Consider the following 19,398-nt stretch of genomic DNA (forward strand, 5'->3'; position numbering starts at 1 on the left):
GGAAAATACAGATTTCCTTCAATCCTCTCATATTTTTGTTAGGAAAATCAACCATATTACACATAATTTACTACTTATTTTAAGTTTTTATTTAAATTGTTCAGATTGTAACTCTTGTATTTACTTTATTACACTCCCTTACAAATGACCCTACATTTTAACAGAAAGGATTGTCTTTGCTAGTTCTTCTAAATATTTGGTTTATCTTGAAAAAGTTCTGCTTTAAACTTGTCAGGCAAAATGGAAGGGTAGGCACTCAGATTCTGCATATTGCTTCCTTTTCCAGTTCTGCCAACCATTCAGCATGGACAGCAGATCCTTAGTACCATTGAAGGCATTCCAGTAACTTTACCCTGCAAAGCAAGTGGAATTCCCAAACCATCTATTACCTGGTCCAAGGTAAAGGATGCATTTAGTGGTGCTTGTTAATGACATGTACTGTAACAACAACATTTGAATGTTTTTAGTCATACGTGGAACTTGTCACTCTCCTATAGGACATTATAGAAAGGAAAAACCATGCAGTTTTACTTCTTGGAAGTGACCTTAAAATGTCCTTAGTGCATTCACCTATTTGATCTTTAAGTAGTGTTCACACAACAGAGAACATTAATATAGCACATTCTGTGGGCTAGGCATTTTTCTGAGCATTTCACATGTTTCAGCAGATCCTTTTTTTATTCCCTATCAGTGGTTGATTCCAAGCCATTTTGACTTCAGTGTAGCTCTGGTGGACAGCTCCATGCTCTCTGCCAGGGTCACCCTTCATGCATGTACCTCTCTGGTTTGGGGACTCAGGGCTTTCTTCAAGCTGCGCAAGGTCCCTCAGCCTGCTGAGTGGTCAGGAAGTACAGGAACATTAACTCCTGGGAGGAGGAGATGTCCAATATATATGTCCCATTTCTCATCTATCAGGAGAACCCTTCTGAGTCTATGTGCATAGTGTCTTAGAAGAGCCCCAGCGCCAGAGCACACCGGGGCAGTGAAACCCTTTATTAGCCTGCCTTCCTTCTTGCATCGCTCTCCCACCCTCCTCTTCAAGGCTCTGGGAATCACTTTCCAAGTAAGTTCCCTGAGTCCAAATCTTTGTCTTGGCATCTACTCTTCTCAAAACCAAAACAAGACACATATGTGAACTTGTTTGGACTTTGCTAGTGACTCAGTGGTAAAGAATCCACCAGCCAATGTAGGAGACACGGGTTCAATCCCTGGGTCATGAAGATCCCCTGGAAAAGGAAATGGCAACCCATGGTAGTATTCTTGCCTGGGAAATTCCATGGACAGAGGAGCTTGGCGGGATGCCATCCATGGGGTCACAAAGAGTCAGACATGACCTAACGACTAAACAACAATAACAGTGAACTCGTTTATCCCCCCTTTATATTCCCTGTCATGAAGTTTTATGGTTTTTCATTGCAGTAAGGAAAAACACATTTTCTGGCAAAGTCCTTTCCATAGTTTAATAGCTTCGAAGATGGCATCTTTAATTAAATCTGGTAGAAAATAATGTAAAATGATGGCATAATAATGAAATGTGGTGTTTGTAGAATTAGAACACAACCAGAGTGTTGTGCCTTAACATCTAATTTTTTAAACTGTATATTTTATCTTGAAGTATAGCCAATTAACAATGTTGTGATAGTTTCACATGCACAGCAAACGAACTCAGCCATAGATGTACCTGTATCCATTTTCCCCCAAACTGCTCTCCCATCCAGCCTACCACATAACATTGAACAGAGCTCCCTGTGTTAAAAAGTAGGTCCTTGCTGGTTACCCACTTTAAATATGGCAGTGTGTATGTGTTCGTCTCAAATTTCATAACTATCCCTTCCCCCAGTACTTCCCTCTTGGTAACCGTTAAGTTCATTCTCTCAGTGTGTGAGTCTGTTTCTGTTTTGTAAATAAGTTCATTTGTATCATTTCTTTTTTATATGTATATTCAGCATATGAGGGATATCATGCAATAATTCTCTTTGACTTACTTCACTCAGTATGACAGTTTCTAGGTCCATCCATGTCGTTGCAAATGGCATTAGTTCATTCTTTTTAATGGTGAGTAATATTCCATTTACCACATCATCTTTATCCATCCAAGACATTTGGGTTGCTTTCATGTCTTGGCTATTGTAAACAATGCTACAGTGAATCAGTGAATGTTGGGGTGCGTGTGTCCTTTTGGACTGTGTTTTTGTCCAAATAGCCATAACATCTAATTTTATGCTTCTGAAAGTCTCTGAAATATAGAGAAATTGGGTTTGATATCTGTAAATTAAATCAAAAGTCTCAGATTCCTGCTTCCTGGGCACAAAAGTATGGTGGTGAAGCTGACTCTCCAAACTGCACAGTGTCTGGTACTGAATAGAAGTTTAATGCATTTTTGGGAAATATAAAAACAAAATCTTTCCCGAATGGCCTTTGTTCTGATAATACAACGGAGGTGAAGAGTTCAGCCTCCTGAGCCTGCCTGCCCAGCTTCAATTTCTAGTTCTACCAATGACTGACTCTTTCACCTTGGGCAAGTTATCCTACCAAGCTCCCAAACTTAATACTTTCATCTGTAAAATAGGGATTGTGGTAATTACTACTCATAAGATTGTTGTGAGTACTACCATAGTTAATTCATGTAAAGTGTTTAAAACGGTGCCTGTCTCAGCACAGACACCCATCCCATTTGCTGCTTCCTCATCCTCTCCAGTTTTGGTAGTTCTAGAATGAAGGGGACCTGGTTTAGTAGGAAGAAATGTCACCTTGGCATTTTTTGTTTCTCTTACAAAGAACTTGCTTTAAATTAGTGTCCTTTCAATCTAATATTTTCTCCCTTAGAGATTTTTTTTCTCCCTCTCTTCCTCTTCCAGACATTAAGTCACTCCTTTATTATCTTAAAAAACACTTCTCTGTGTTGTTTTGCAGAAGGGGGAGCTGATTTCCACCAGCAGTGCTAGGTTTACCGCAGGGGCTGATGGAAGTCTGTACGTGGTGTCCCCCGGCGGGGAGGAGAGTGGGGAGTATGTGTGCACCGCCACCAACGCAGCTGGCTACGCCAAAAGGAAAGTGCAGCTGACTGTCTATGGTGAGAGTCGCTGTGGACGACTGTTCTCTGATGCTGTCTGTCTGAGCCAAAACTCACATTTCTCTCCCAAATAATGTTACCAGAGGCCTGAACCCCTAAAGTGAACTACTCCCCCAAGTTTATAGTTTTTTTTTTTTAACAAAAATGTACTTTTCCTGCCAACCTACATCTCCTCTCTTTAGATTCTGATTTAAAGGGAGACAAATGGTATAGCCTTTTGGAAAAAATTTAATGGTGTTTTTCCAAGGAGTATGCTTATGGCACCCAACCCTCTTTAGACACACCACATAGTTAAGGCTCCTAGCAAAGCCAAACCTCAGCTATGTCTTGGTTAGCGCTTTGCCCTGAGGGGTTACTTTACATATGGCAGATTCTGAAAGGGCATTTTGGCGGACCTTTTCATTGTGTTCTGAAAGGAAGAGCTGAAAAGGAAAATGTTCTAGTCATTTTCTGTTAAACTCTCACAGTAAATGTTTATGAAAAGCTTTAGATATGTCCACAAACTTTGAAATCAACAGGATCTTTTTGAAAATTGTCTAAGAATATTAGTCGTCCTGATTTTAACTTGAAGTGTGCTTTGTTTTCAATGTACTCTTTCCCTTCCCAAACTTGTGTTTATTTTAGTAAGGCCCAGAGTGTTTGGAGACCAAAGGGGACCATCCCAGGATAAGCCTGTTGAGATCTCAGTCCTTGCAGGAGAAGAGGTGACCCTTCCATGTGAAGTGAAGAGTTTACCCCCACCCATCATTACCTGGGCCAAAGAAACCCAGCTCATCTCTCCATTCTCTCCAAGGTAGGTGACCTGGGATGAAGTGCAACACGTGAAACAATCTCTTGGGACAGATGACTGTATCTGTTTGGCTTTTCACATGTCTCAAAAAATAAACAAAAACTTTTTATTTTTTATTAATTTTTATTGGAGTATAGTTGCTTTACAATATTGTGTTCATTTCTACTGTACAGCAACGTGAATCAATTTTAAGTATACATCTGTCCCCTCTTTTTTAGATTTCCTTCCCATCAGGTCACACAGAACGTTGAGTCGAGTTCTCTGTGCTATCCAGTGGGTTCTCATTAGTTATCTATTTTATACACAGTATCAGTAATGTACGTGTGTCAATATTAATCTCCCAGTTCATCCCATCCCCACTTTTCCCATTGGTGTCCATAAGTTCTCTACATCTGTGTCTCTATTTCTGCTTTGCGAATAAGTTCTTCTGTACCATTCTTCTAGATTCCACATATAAGCAGTATTATATGATATTTGATGCTACTTGTTTTTCTCTTTCTTACCTCACTCCGTATGATAATCTCTAGGTCTATCCACATCTCTGCAGATGGCACTATTTTGTTCCTTTTTATTGCTGAATAATATTTCATTGTATGTATGTACCACATCTTCTTTATCCATTCCTCTGTTGGTGGATATTTAGGTTGGTTCCATATCCTGACTATTGTAAATAGTGCTACAGTGAACAATGGGATGCATGTATCTTTTTGAACTATGGTTTTCTCTGAGTGTCTGCCCAGGAGAGGGGTTGCTGGGTCATATGGTAATTCCATTTTTAGTTTTTTGAGGAACCTCCATACTGTTCTCCACAGTGGCTGTACCAATTTACATTTCCGGTAACAGTGTAGGAGGGTTCACTTTTCTCCAGACTTTCTCCAGCATTTATTGTTTGTAGATTTTTTTCATGATGGCCGGTCTGACCAGAGTGAGGTGATACCTCATTGTAATTTTGATTTGCATTTCTCTAATAATTGGTAATGTTAAGCATCTTTTCATGTGTTTGTTGGCCATTTGTGTGTCATCTTTGGAGAAATATCCATTAGATCTTCCCCTCAGAATGGGAGAAAATATTTTCAAACAAAACAACTGACAAGGATTAATCTCCAAAATATGCAAACAGCTCATGCAGCTCAGTTTAAAAAAAAAACCCAATCGAGAAGCCCAATTTTAAAATTTGAGATAATTTATATTATAGTGAGCCCACAGGAAACATGTAAACTTTCTAAATCATTCTTTAAGAACAGAAATGCTAAAACTGAGCTTTGACATAACTTTGCACTGGTGCATTCTACAAGGTAGTTATGGAAATGGTTTGGATGTAGATTTGTATGTAGATTCTTGTTAGCACAAAGTGTGTATTATCTATAAAATTGCATTATTCCCAGAGAAGCACTAAAACACAATAGGTTCTCTAATATCAAGGTTTTGACTTTCATTAGGTAGTTTTGTACAAATCTTCTTGATTAAACTAAAGCCCTTAAACAAACAAAGGTTCACTGGAAAAACATTTGATAGGCTAAGAGTCATGGAAAGCAGGATGCCAGAGACTTTCAGAGCACAACTTTTGTTGCCATGCAGGTGTGAATTTAAATTTACCTCCACTACATAAAGCTTCTCTGAAACTTTGGCAGTTTTTTCAGTGGGTCTCTTTGAACCTCGGACTTTTTGTTTATAGAATGAGGATAATTCCTGAAAGGATGATATAATGTACATTCCATATTTCTCCTCTTGTTCTCAAAGAACGGTATCAATTACTGTTTTAACTCAGTATCATGCCAGAAGTTACCGGCAGAATAAGAACTATAATCTCTAGCTATTGTCTCCTGGACTTGTTGATTTGTATAGTTTTGAAGCTATAAATTCATGCCACTCTAGTTTCCCTGCCACTGTTGAGGGGAAAAAGTAAACAATGAAGAACTACTTTATTATTTCTTTGAAAAAAAAAAACTTCCCTTGACATTTTTGAATAGCAGAAATACCTTATTTCAGATAATGTTGAAGTTTCATTTTTCCCCTTCTCAGTCAGTCTCTTTCTCTCTTCTCAGGGGCAAACACTGCCACAGACCTGATGCATAGCCTATACATACGTCCTTAGATAGTATAGAATATTTTCTCTGCTTTTAATTTTGTTTCATGTACTTGTTTTCAGTTTACCATTGTAGCATGTTGCCTATTATTCTACTGCTTGCTTTATTGAGTCAACTTTTATCCATTTTTATACATGTAGATTCAGTTTATTCATTTTCATTACCATAAACATATTCTACGTTTTATCTATACCAATTTCTCTATGCTCTGGTTTATTTTGTGTTTCTACATTTTATTCCTTTTTTTTCCCCTTGGCTTTAGAAACAAAACTTTTCAGGGAATATCTTTTTATGTCTCTCTTTATATGCATATGCATGAGTTTCTTTGAGACTTGTACCTAAAACCACAATTTCTAATTAGGATGAATTCCTGTTTTGAGCTTTGTAGACATTGCCTAACTGCCTTCTGAAGGGGCACTCCTGATTTACCTCCCACCAGCAGAATATAGATGTACCTGTTGCCACATTATCAACAATGCATGGTGTCGACTGACTTCAAGTTTTTTGCCATTCATATAGGTGTGAAATGGTATCTTGCAACTATCTTACTTTTCACATGACTGAATTCCAGTGAGCCTGGAATGCTTTCTCTTGTTTGTTGGCCATTTGTGTTGTCTGTGAATTGCATCTTTAAACCTGCTCCAGTGTTCTGGTGACTTATTTTTCTTTTTATTATTGAATGTAGAAATTTTGGGTTTTGTTCTTAATAACAATCTGTCTCTTGTATGTGTTGAAAATATCTCAGAATACTCCTTGCCTTTCAAGTTAATTTATATATGGTGTCTAGTTCCATCCCTGGGAGGATCCCCTGGAGGAGGAAATGGCAGCCCTCTCCAGTATTCTTGACTGGAGAATCCCATGGACTCAGGAGCCTGGTGGGCTACAGTCCACGGGGTTGCTAAGAGTTGAACATGACTGAGCATGCTAGCGTTCACATACTGGTTGTACAGAATTTAAAAATTTGCGTGTAGCTCAAAGTGTTTATTTTTCAGATTTGAACCTTAGTAGATCATAAATAAAACTGCAGTGTTTTATTGCAGTATTTTAAATTTGTTTTCACATTTTGAATGTTAATACTTCCAAATTTTTATTTTGTGTATAGCACTAATTCATGCTCTAATTTTATTTATTTTCCCATGTGGAGAGCCGCTTGCCCGACACTATTTTTGAATAGTCAGTCCTTTCCTGACTTTCTGTAATATCACCTCTGATATTACATATTACATGTTGAGTTCTCATATATGCTTCAGTCTTTTGGTAGGGATGAGGGGGTCTCCATCTTTAACTGTTTATCCATTTGTCGTTCTCTGGGCCAACAGCACACTTTATTTGTCTTAACTTATAAGAAATCCTGATAGTAGGTAGGTCTATTTGGCCCCCTCCCTCTTAAAGCTATTTTAATAAAGTATACATAGTAACATTTTATGTGTAGATCTGGTTTACCTAATTACATAAGAGGAGTGTGTGTGTGTATATTCTCAATATATATTTGAGAACTGCATATGTACCTTCTTTTGTCTCTATTTTAGCACTTAAAATTTTTAAATGAAGCATTGGATAAAAACTATAATATATTCGAAGTATCTTCAAAGTTTATTAAAACATATTTGCTTTGTAAAGTTATAACTGAATAAAGCAAAGAGATGTACAGTTATGTGACAGTATCATACCCTTAGGTTAAATTTAAATGTGAAAGCAACTTAATTTGGTATTTGTGAGAACATCATACCGAATATGCAAGATAATTATGAAAATTCCTGACTTTTAAGGTGCATAGAGATGACGTTATAGATTGGAGAATGGTTTCAAAAACTGTTTGCAGAGTCATCATTTCGTAGTGAATTGCAGTTGCTTAGGGGATATTTAAATTCTCATACTTTATGGTCTGCCCTGTGGCTTCCTTCTCTTAGACACACGTTCCTCCCTTCTGGTTCAATGAAGATCACTGAGACCCGTGTTTCAGATAGTGGGATGTATCTTTGCGTCGCCACCAATATTGCTGGGAATGTGACTCAGTCCGTTAAATTAAACGTCCATGGTGAGTTTTGAAATGAAAGTATATGCTATCTGTGGACTAGCCACCAGGAAACCTATTGTCCCAGTTTCTCTGATAGTTATCCTCAAATTGTATACTGAGTAATTATACAAAAATTTTTTAATCTGAGACTCACAACTTTCTTTCATTTACTTCGAAAATGTTATCTCCTATCCGTAAACAACTTTCCCCTTCTTCTTCAGGTGAACAGTATTAAAATTTTGAATCTCAATTTTACTAGATGTCCATCCACAGGTCATTTATAAGTATTGTTGATACACCATAAAAAAGGAAATATATTTAGGAACTTCCCTGGTGGTCCAGTGGTTAAGAAACCCCTACTAATGCACAGGACATGGGTTCAGTCCCTTTTCGGGGAATAAGATTCCACCTGCTGCAGGGCGGTTGAGACCCCCGCTCTAGAGCCCATGCTCTGCACTAGAGAAAGCCCGCATGCTGCAGCGAAGACTCAGGATAGCCAAAATAAAAAAATAAATAAAAATAAGTAATTCATTCTAATGCTAAAGCATACTTTAAAAAAAAATGCATTTAGGCTGATGGGTTCTTGTGGAAGCAAATGCAAATGGTCAAGGAAGCGTTTAATAGCATTTAAATGGTCAGTTTCAATGTTTATAGAGCTCAACCACTGAAAACATTCTGCTCCTGGGGTTCTTTAACTACTTTAAAATTTTCTAGGTAGTCTACTTTCTTCCCCCAATTTGCCATAGTCTAATTACTCATTCATTCAACGTATGCTTAGTGAGCACATATTCTATGCCATGCATTCAAACAAGAGAAGAAATTTTCTCACATAGTCTTGACCTGATTTCACTCTCAGATCAGTCACTACAATAGTGTCCTCTTGACTGTGGGATATAAAATCCTCTGAGAGTTCTGTCATTCACTAGTTCTAGGGCATTAGGTAAAACCTACCCTCTTTATCTTTAATGTTTTTTTTTTCATAAAATGATGATAATAATACAGGCAAATCTTGGAGGTATTATGGGTTTGGTTCCAGAGCATCTCAGTAAAATGAATATGGCAATCAAGTGAGTCACACAGATTTTTTTGGTGTCCCAGTGCCTATAAAAATTATGTTTACACTATACTATAGTCCACTAAGTGTGCAATAATAGCATTGTGGCTTTAAAAACAATGTACGTGCATTGAGCATAATACATACAATATTAACTTGAAAAATATCTTATTGCTAAAAATGCTGAATATCATTTGGCAATGTAGGGTTGCCATAAAACTTCCATTTGTTAAAAAAAAAAAAAAAGCAAAAAACTTCCATTTGTAAAAATTGCATTTTCTGTAAAGTGCAATAAAGCAAAGCACAGTAAAAATAAAATGAAGTACACCTGTATACTATCAACTTAAAAAATTGTTGCGAATGAAACCTTTAGAATATCTTGGTTAAATATTAAGTTTTAACAAAATGACAGAGGAATCGGGTTTTTCAGGGATGTAAAGTACATAAGTTCTAATCTATCCTTAGGAATCAATTTTGATTTTATAGTTCACAATGCATGTATGTGGAACCTAACACTATTTTTGATAAATTATCTCATTTACATTTCTGAAGGAAGTGGATAAAGGGAAATAATAGAAGTTTTATCTTGATTTTCTTCTCTGAAATAAGTGAAAGCTATTATGAGAAATAGTTCTTACTGTCTGGTTAAATCTTCCACAAAGAGAACAGAAGCTAAGAGTCCATGGAGAGAAACACTTTTTGTTTTCCTCTATTACAGAAATCAACTGGATTGCCATTTTAGAGGCCTTTAAGCCTTACGTTATTTATGTAAGAGATCTGACATCCTGTAATCTGACATCCTTAAATGCTTAGTATTCCTCGAGTTTGGAATGAGAAGTTTAAATTCATTCTTTCCCATAATCCTTGCAGTGCATTGGTACTGAAGAGGTTATTTTGCCTGGATTAGCAAGGAAAGAGGCCTCACACAGTATACTGAATCTCCCTCTATCACACAGCTAGTAAGTGGCCTGAGCCTGGGTCCCCATCCTGAGATGATTCTACTTTCCCATGCTGCGTCTTGGTGAGGAGGTCTCATTTAAAGAGAAAAAAGGAAGGAAGTTTTTAAAAATTGGATTATTAATACTCAGTCATTGTTTTCAGTGCCTCCAAAGATACAGCGTGGCCCTAAAGTTATGAAAGTCCAAGTCGGTCAAAGAGTGGACATTCCATGCGGTGCTCAAGGAACACCTCTTCCTGTTATCACCTGGTCTAAAGGTGGAAGCGCTGTGCTGGTTGATGGCCTGCAGCATATTACTCATCCAGATGGGACATTAAGCATCAAAGAAGCAGTGCTCTCAGATGCTGGTGTATATACATGTGTCGCTACTAACATAGCAGGCAGTGATGAGACAGAGATAACACTACATGTTCAAGGTGATTTGGGTCCTAGGAAAATATATGTATAGTAGGGTGGGGAGTGGGGGAGAAACCCTGGTGTCTATGCAGAAGATATAATCTTGCTTAGTCTTGGATCACTTTCAGAAGACTTCTTTATAGCTTTATGACTCTCTAGTTATCTTTGAAAGGAAAATGATTCCAGAAATGAAATGAAACTATATGTTAGTAAATTGTTTACCTTTGAGAATGGAGTTGCTGTGGATGATGCAGATAGTGGAAACAATCCTAGATAAGTACCCCACCCACTGTTTTCGTTTTGGAAGAAATTGTGGGCACAGTTGATTGGAGTAGGATTTAGCTTATAGTAGTAAGGTGCACTCAGGATTAATCCCTAGAAAGTCGAGGTCCACCGTTCCCTCTAATGATGGCCTTATATTGAGGGTTTAAAGATTAATCTTTGGGGAATTCCCTCCTGCTCCAATGATTGGGCTCCACATTTCCACTGTAGGGGCATGAGTTCGCTCCCTAGTTGGGAAACTAAGATCCCACATGCCACACGGTGCACCCCTCCCCCACCAGACTGATTAATCTTTATTCCTTTAAGCAACAAGTGTTTATCAAGTTCCTGCCAGGTTACTGTTGTGATCTGGGCAGTGAGGAGAAGATTCTGACAGAGGAAAAACACCTGCTCTCATGACTCTGTAAGTAGGCAGAAAGCAAGCAGGCAAATAAGAAATAACAGATTGTGAGACGTGCTTTGTAGAATATTAAAATAGGGTGATGCTCCCAGCAGTTGGCTACTGTAGATTGAATTTTCATGAGGACTTCTCTGAGGTGGTGATAAGTGTAGTGAAATCTTACTGACTAGAAGGAGTCGGGCATGTCCAATCAGGAGGAAAGGCATTCCTATCAGGGAGACTACCAGTGCAAAGGCAGGAAAAGAGAAGCAGGTGTCATACGTAGCCTCAGAAGAATTCAGTATTGCCCAAGGAAAGCCTGTGATAATGCATTTATTTTTCTAATAGAACCACCTATTCTGGAAGACCTAGAGCCTCCATATAACACTCCATTCCAAGAAAGAGTGGCCAACCAACGCATTGCGTTTCCTTGTCCTGCAAAAGGTGTGTACTATTTGGTCACGTGGGCATTGGCATAATATTGTATTGTTCTAGAATTCTGTATTGAACCCCAGGCATCATTAAATTCTACTTGTCAGTCCTTGTTATAACATTTGTGCAAAGTGGAAACTAACACTTCTTTCAAATAAAAACTCTTTAAATTAGGTATTCTTCCCTCCAGGTGTTTTATTTCCTTCACTGGAAATACCTTCTGTTCTTTCAGACTTGCCTAATCTGGTATGTTTTCCTTTTCGTTCGTGCTCCTTCCTGTTACTTAGTTCATTTTATTTCTGACAAGATTTCTGTTTATAATGTGACAGGGCTGTTCAAAATATTGCATATTTATCTCAGTCAGGGGTATAAATTAGGACCATCCCCTTGTTACTCTTCTTTTCTAAAAACTCCTTTCTAGATTTATCCTCTACTGGTAATTCTGGAGCCAGGTGGTAACTTGGCTCTCTGGTGCTTGTCCAAACTCCTCCTTTCCCTGAATTTCTGGGCTTTCTATCCCATCATGTTTCCTGGCAGGAGATGGTTATTCTTTCTCCTCCAAAGCCTATAAAAAAGGTCACTATCGCCTTACCCTGGATGCCCAATAGGTGGCCCAAAATATTCTCTCTTTCACATAATGTTCGTATTCAGTGACTCAAATGAGTCTGTACTAATTCTGGCAAAAACCAAGCAGTATCCTTTCCATCATCTCCTGGAGGAATCCATGCTCCCACACGAGCCTCTTAGTCGTTGTTCCTGGAGACAGTGGAAGTTGAAGGACCTTACAGCTCTCTCTGTTTCTACAGCAAGATCTTAACAATATCTCTCTCATCAATGATTATTTTCTACCAGCGTTCAAAAGAAGATAACTCTAATAAGCTCTTCAGATATGTAAAGAGTTGTCAGTAACTATTCCTAGGGTCAATGATGGCTTCCCTGGTGGCTCAGGGGTAAAGGATCTGCCTGCAATGCAGGAGACATGGATTCAATCCCTGGGTTGGGAAGATCCCCTGGAGAAGGAAATGGCAATGCCCTCCAGTATTCTTGCCTGGAGAATCCCCATGGACAGAGAGCCTGCCAGATTATAGACCATGGGGTCTCAAGAGTCGGACACAACTTAGCAACTAAACCACCACCACCATTCCTAGGGTCAGTGGGGTGGTAGGCAAGACCTGGAGAAGAATCCTTGAGAAAGGTAGGTTCAAATAAGTTCTGTGGGTGCTCACTACCAAGGGAGCCCTGCCAGTGGTACTACTGCTTAGTACTCTCTGCTGAATCCCTGACTTACAAGCTGACTTGAATGTCCCTTTTCCATTTTGATATACTACCTCTTCCTAGTTTCCTATTTCACCTGTGATAGAATTCTTGTGTTAATTTAAAATTGTTGTGTTCAGTGGCTCAGTCATGTCTGACTCTTTGTGACCCCATGGACTGCAGCATGCCCAGGCTTCCCTGTCCTTCACCATTTCCTGGAGCTTGCTCAAACTCATGTCCATTGAGTCGGTGATGCCATCCAACCATCTCATCCTCTGTCATCCCCTTCTAGCTTAGTGCTTTTTCATCATCTTTGCCATGAATTTAATCTTAACCATGGTTGTTTTACCATTGAGAAAGTAAACATAATACAAGTTGTTTCTTATGCTTGTTTAATTTGGTTTTTCATTTGTTAGCTTAACAAATATTAGTTGAGAAGTTTGAGAAATCCATGAAGGAATAAGTAGGATGTAAGGAAATGATTATAACCCCTTTTATCCTTGGCAACATGTGCAATTGTAGTCCGTCAGTTTTATACTTTCTTCTTTACCAGTCAGCATCTTTACAGTGAGGTCAGTGAAATATGCCACTATTTTTGTTTTATTTTTTTCCCATAAATATCGTTGTTTTTATAATTCAGTCATTAATAATCAGTCATTTTTATGATAGTGTGACTCAATTTGAGTTTAATCTTAATGATACATCCTGTGTATTCCTGCCATTTGTGTACTTGTCTTTGATATATGACCATTCTCCATTCTTCGATGTTTTTATTATGCTTTAAGGTTATTAGCCATGTCTCATACCATATATTGATTTTACTTAATGTGCTTTATTTCATGTATAAGTTAAGTAAAATGTGAAAGGACTTAGAATAGTGCCTGGCACCTTCTTTGCTGTATAAATAGTTTCACATTATAGAGTTAGCGTTCGTCTATTTTCATTGTGTCCTTTTGGCTCCATGATGCATGTTAAGATGGTTTTTATCACTTTTATTCATATAACTTCCATTCACTCTGTTGGCCATAAACAAATCCAGGAAAGCTGTTCTGCTCACTGCTTTCTCAACTTTATTTTCAGTATAAAAACTCAAGAATCAATCTTTGCCCTCTCTTGAACAGAATGGGATCCTCAGAAGATGTGTGAAGAGTAGATGTTCCTCATCTCTGCTCTCTCAGGACTGTTTAAAATGTGAATGATGAAGCACCATTTCTGTACATCATTCACTTCCTCTTTGTGTTTGCATAATCTTCACGTTCTGTTCCTCTGAGAGTATCTTATTTTTGTCTTCCTTTATTATCACCCCAAAGCTCTGCCTATTTCTAGTCTATTTAACTAAAATAGCTTTTTCCCTCATTAATACCATGGTTTCACTCAAGAAAGTGTTTTGCTTACTATCATCTGAATGTCTTGATAAAAACGACTTTGATCAAATTCTACACTGGAGACCTTAGATCTTTTAAAACCAATCAGGAAATAGAGAAATGACATACCATAGTCTCTTCAAAATTCCATATATTGAAAGTACATACGGGCACATTGTATAATCATGAGATATCTTATTTCTCCTCAAGATAGTTGATTTTAATAGTGATTTCTAATTTTGTTGTAAAATATCACAAAGCTTTAATTTCTTTCTTAGGTACCCCCAAACCAACCATCAAATGGTTGCGGAATGGTAGAGAGCTGACAGGCCGAGAGCCTGGTATTTCTATATTAGAAGACGGCACGTTGTTGGTTATTGCTTCTGTTACGCCATATGACAATGGGGAGTATATCTGTGTGGCAGTCAATGAGGCTGGAACCACAGAAAGAAGATATAACCTCAAGGTCCATGGTAAATACAGATAAAATCATATAACTGAATATGTAACGTGGTCAAATTCCTTTATATGTTTTTCTTTCAGTGTGGTATCATTTAATATTTACATAAAAAGACATGTTATCAATTTAAAAAGTAGTAGTCTAACTTCATTTATTCATTTGACTTAAAATTTCATATAATTTTTTATTGTGATTTTACATCATTGAAAATTCAAATGGTAGAAAAAGATACAAAGTCAAAAGTCTCTTGGCCCTGAGCTAAGCAATCTACTTTATCCTCCCGATGGGCAAGGAAAGTTATTAGGGGGATATGTGTGTGTGTGTGTATCTTCCCAGAGATATTTTATGCAAAAATGAAGAAATATGAATATATATTTCATCCTTTTTTTAACATATAAAAAGAATTTATAGTAGACTGTTTTATCCATTACTCCATACCTTGCATGTATCATTGAATACTCTATCTTAGAAATTATTCAATATTCCTAACTCTTATTTATGCCTAACTAGGATCACACTGTACCATGACTTAGCTTTCTATGATATTAATAATGAACATTTAGTTAGGTACCAGTTGTATGCTCTTTTAAGTAATGCTTCAGTGAAAATCATGTACATATGGCACTTTGCATGAGTCAAAGAATATATGCACTTAAAAATTTAATGGATGTTGGCTTCCATAAATAGTGGGCAATATTCATTCTTATCAGCAAAGTAGTCCCACATAACTTGAGACAAGCAGTTTGCATTTTGAGTGGTATGTGAAAAATAGTTTCTCCCTTAAATTTATCCTTAATACATAACTGAATTATTTTTTCATTTTTAATATTTCATTTTTAGTTTTAATTCATAACTGAATAATTAAAGTAAAACTTTAGTGAGTTACTTATAAATATATTGTCAAGACTCTTCATTTCATAAAAAAAGCTTTGCTTAAGTATGGCCAATCTTTCCTAGCTACCAAATACCTCAGATTTGCTTTCCAAAGTCCTTTGTAAAGAAACTATATGTAATATTTATTTTAAACTAACTACAGTTCCTCACTTTTTGCAGTTCCTCCAGTAATTAAAGATAAAGAACAAGTAACAAATGTGTCCATGTTGGTCAACCAGCCAACCAGTCTCTTTTGTGAAGTTGAAGGTACTCCATCTCCCATCATTATGTGGTATAAAGATGATGTTCAGGTAAATGGAGACATCCAAATATGCATACATCTTTGCCTCTGCCTCTGAAATTAATCATTCAGATGTGACTGTCTTATTAATAGCAATATAAAAATTTTGCTTCAAATTTTAGTTAGACATTTTTATTAGGATTGGAAATAACATTGACCTTTTTGGCCTTAAAAGGTGACTGAGAGCAGCAGTATTCAGATTGTAAACAATGGGAAGATATTAAAGATCTTCAGAGCCTCTCCAGAGGATGCAGGAAGATATTCCTGTAAAGCAATTAATGTTGCAGGCACTTCTCAAAAGCATTTTAACATTGATGTGCTAGGTAAGGAAAATATTCTTTTCAAAAATGACAATTCAGGTGTGTTTTTTATAGCATAGCACTGACTGTAATAAAGAGCTAAAGAGATGAAAATTTGATAGAAATAGAATTCATTTTACTCTTATTATTTTTGTCTTTAATATTGGTTAATCAGAACTATATGATATAGAAAGTTTGTAGATATTTGTTATTTATCATATAGTGATGTCTTTGGGTACATGGTACTTATACATAAAATACTAAATTACTGCTCTTGTCCGTTTCTCTATTGAGGTGGTCAGGGAATTCTTTGGGAGATAACTATAGAGGATAAGAAAGAAAGTGAAGCTGCTCAGTCGCGTCTGACTCTGCGACCCCACGGATTGTAGCCTACCAGGTTTCTCCGTCCATGGGATTTTCCAGGCAAGAGTACTGGAGTGGATTACCATTTCCTTCTCCAGGCATTGAACCCAGGTCTCCCGCATTGTAGGCAGATGCTTTTTCCGTCTGAGCCACCGGGGAAGTCACAATGCAGAGTAAAATTCAGTCATTTGCTGACCTCTCCTGAAGCTCCTGGGTTGTACTTGAACTGATAAATGTAACAAATTCACCCTCCTCTGCATTCTGAATAACTTCTATAACTAAATTATCTCAGCCCTAATTCTAATTAAGTGGGGAGAATTCTGAGAACAGGCTGAAACTGTAATAAATTGGTGTTTAAAATATTTAAAGTGTTTGAATCCTAATCATAAATTAGAATTTTCACAAGTTTAGCTTGTGAAATTATTTTTGCTGATTAAAGTTCACTTTGTGATAAATTGACTTCCTTCCTGTTCAGTATTTTGGTCATCAAAGGACATATGATTTGTAAGTCTGGAATGGAAATGACATCTGGGAATGATCCTGTGTTAAAGTGATCATTCATAAACTGCTATAACATAAAAATTCTGTCTCATAAGTGTTGTCAAAGCCCGAAGTACTTTGCATCCTCTACCAAAATTGCCATTATTATCTACAAGTATCGGCTATAAAAACAAAGTAATCTTTCTGTCATCAGTCTCATTGGCATTATTTCTCTTGGTACTCATTACTCTCATGACTTTACTGCTGTCTGTGTGCTGATGAGTTCCACATTTTTATCTCCAACTCAGACTTCTTCTCTGAGCTCTCAGGCTGTATGTCTAATCTCCTCCCCAGTATCTTGGTTTTTTTTAGCTCATAATCCTTGGCTCAATATCCTAGTTACGTAGAGAACAGAAAGGTCTCAGTAAATGTCTGTTCTGGTCACCTTCAGTGACCCACATCGTAGTGACCTTCACCTCCATACTGCCACTTGCTTCTGCTACACTTATTCTGGCACTGATTCTTCCTAACTCCCTCTTCCCAACTCTGTGAATTTGTCTACATCCTGTTAAGTCTGCTTCTTAATCCCATGTTAATTATAAACTGAATTAACATAATAGCCTCCTAACAAGTCCACTTCATCCACTCTTTGCTACTGGAATCTGATCTTCATTTGGAAGCCAGCATGGTCTTAAAACAAATTTGATCACCACCCGCCCCTCCTGGCATATGATACTTTTTAGTGGCTGATCATTCCCTGGTGCCTCAGATGGTAAAACAATCCTCCTGCAGTGTGGGAGACCTGGGTTTAATCCTTGGGTTGGGGAGAACCCCTGGAGGAGTTCTCCAGCATACTTACTCCAGTGTTCTTGCCTGGAGAATCCCCATGGACAGAGGAGCCTGGCAAGCTACAGTTCCTCGGGTCCCAAAGAATCAGACATGACTGAGTGGCTAAGCATAGCACAACATTTGGCTCTGAAGATGCAAGTTAATCACCATAACATGATGTGAAGGGAGAGGATTTGAAGATCAGGGAAGTTTATGGGAGCTCTTTAATATGCTTGGTAATTCTGAGAATAAAAACTAGCACCTTTTCACATGAGATATAATGTGAATCTTTTCACGTTTTATCTGACATGCAATTTTAGCATAGAAAGCCTTTAAAAGAGACAAGGGTGGTATATTTCAAACAGCACTATGGTATAATATGTAGAATTTGAACATTATCAGATTGTTGTTGACTATGTCATTCATTATTTAAAATGTATAGCCATAGCAAATTTCATTATATGAGCTTCACTGCTCATTTATATTCTAAACTCCTTTTGTGCATTGATTTAATGTTGCTTGAAATGAATTCTTTATTACCACAATTCTTCTCAGTAATTGTTCTGCTGTCAGATTTTTCATGAATGTGTTCCTATATTTAAGTTTGATATTTGAGTCTACAGATGTGATATGAAAGGGGATTATTGCATGATATTTTATTTTTGACATTAAGAACTTGTTGAAATATTATAGAAATCATTATCTTCTCTCCCTCCTCTACTCTTCTTGCTAAGTCATAGATTTTCACGATAAAATATCTTTGTTTAAGTCCCACCCACCATAATAGGTGCTGGCTCCCCTGGTGAAGTCTCAGTTGTCCTGAACCAGGATACCACCCTTGAATGCCAGGTGAAAGGCACCCCCTTTCCCGTTATTCACTGGTTCAAAGATGGCAAGTGAGTACTTTTTCTGTATTTGTTGCAAGTCAAACTATTTGTAAATAGATGTGGATTTTCTCCCTCTTAATTATCTTACCACCTAGAGTGTTAATAAGTGAACATGAAGGAAAAGCAATATTCACAAATGGTCTCAAATTTATGAATTATAAGATGCTTTAAAAATGCTAGGAATTTATTTTAGAGACATGGAGAAATTCAATTTGTTATACACTGAGTATATGCACGGGCTTTCCTGGTAGCTTTCCTGGTAAAGAATTCGCCTGCAATGCAGGTTTGATTCCTGGGTCTGGAAGATCCCCTGGAGGAAGGCATGGTAACCCACTCCAGTATTCTTGCCTGGAGAATCCCAATGGACAGAGGAGCCTGGTGGGCTACAGTCCATAGGGTCACAAAGAGTTGAACCCAACTGAAGCAACTAAGCACAAATATATGCTAAGAGCAACAAATAAAGAAATGCAAGATCCAAATAAAGAACTAATTTTGTGTTTACATGGAATTTTGTGAATTATTAAAAAATGAAATTTGCTTATGACATCAAGATAAATACTTAAGATAGTTTAATATATGGGCAAAAAGAACACCCCCTAAAGAGCAATTAAATGTTTCCCAGACTTCAAGTTCAAGGGCTGCTGAGGTTTGCCCACATTGATAATAGGTGCAATGATTTGTATTGTTCATGAGAGTTTATTTATTACAGTTTGTGTATTTTTATAATTTCTAAAGTAGGTATCAAGACTTAAGTAGCAAAAAGTAAAGGTTTACAATGTATGAACCAAAGGATTGTATAAAAAGTTTTTATATGTCAAGAA

At 37.3% G+C, this 19,398-nt stretch overlaps 1 protein-coding gene across 3 annotated transcripts in view; it reads left to right on the forward strand.

The window, feature by feature from the left end:
- HMCN1 (hemicentin 1) overlaps positions 1 to 19,398 on the forward strand; it is a 525,163-nt gene that overhangs the window by 282,701 nt on the left and 223,064 nt on the right. For all 3 annotated transcript variants that reach the window (XM_061160939.1, XM_061160937.1, XM_061160938.1), the window contains exons 20-29: positions 287 to 399; positions 2,914 to 3,073; positions 3,698 to 3,866; positions 7,861 to 7,988; positions 10,123 to 10,395; positions 11,385 to 11,480; positions 14,365 to 14,559; positions 15,600 to 15,730; positions 15,896 to 16,043; positions 18,460 to 18,586. In XM_061160939.1, coding sequence (XP_061016922.1) covers positions 287 to 399; positions 2,914 to 3,073; positions 3,698 to 3,866; positions 7,861 to 7,988; positions 10,123 to 10,395; positions 11,385 to 11,480; positions 14,365 to 14,559; positions 15,600 to 15,730; positions 15,896 to 16,043; positions 18,460 to 18,586 — 1,540 coding nt within the window. The remainder of the gene's footprint in view (positions 1 to 286; positions 400 to 2,913; positions 3,074 to 3,697; positions 3,867 to 7,860; positions 7,989 to 10,122; positions 10,396 to 11,384; positions 11,481 to 14,364; positions 14,560 to 15,599; positions 15,731 to 15,895; positions 16,044 to 18,459; positions 18,587 to 19,398) is intronic.

The sequence above is a fragment of the Dama dama genome, chromosome 14, assembly GCF_033118175.1.
Source record: "Dama dama isolate Ldn47 chromosome 14, ASM3311817v1, whole genome shotgun sequence".
NCBI classification, from domain to species: Eukaryota; Metazoa; Chordata; class Mammalia; order Artiodactyla; family Cervidae; genus Dama; species Dama dama.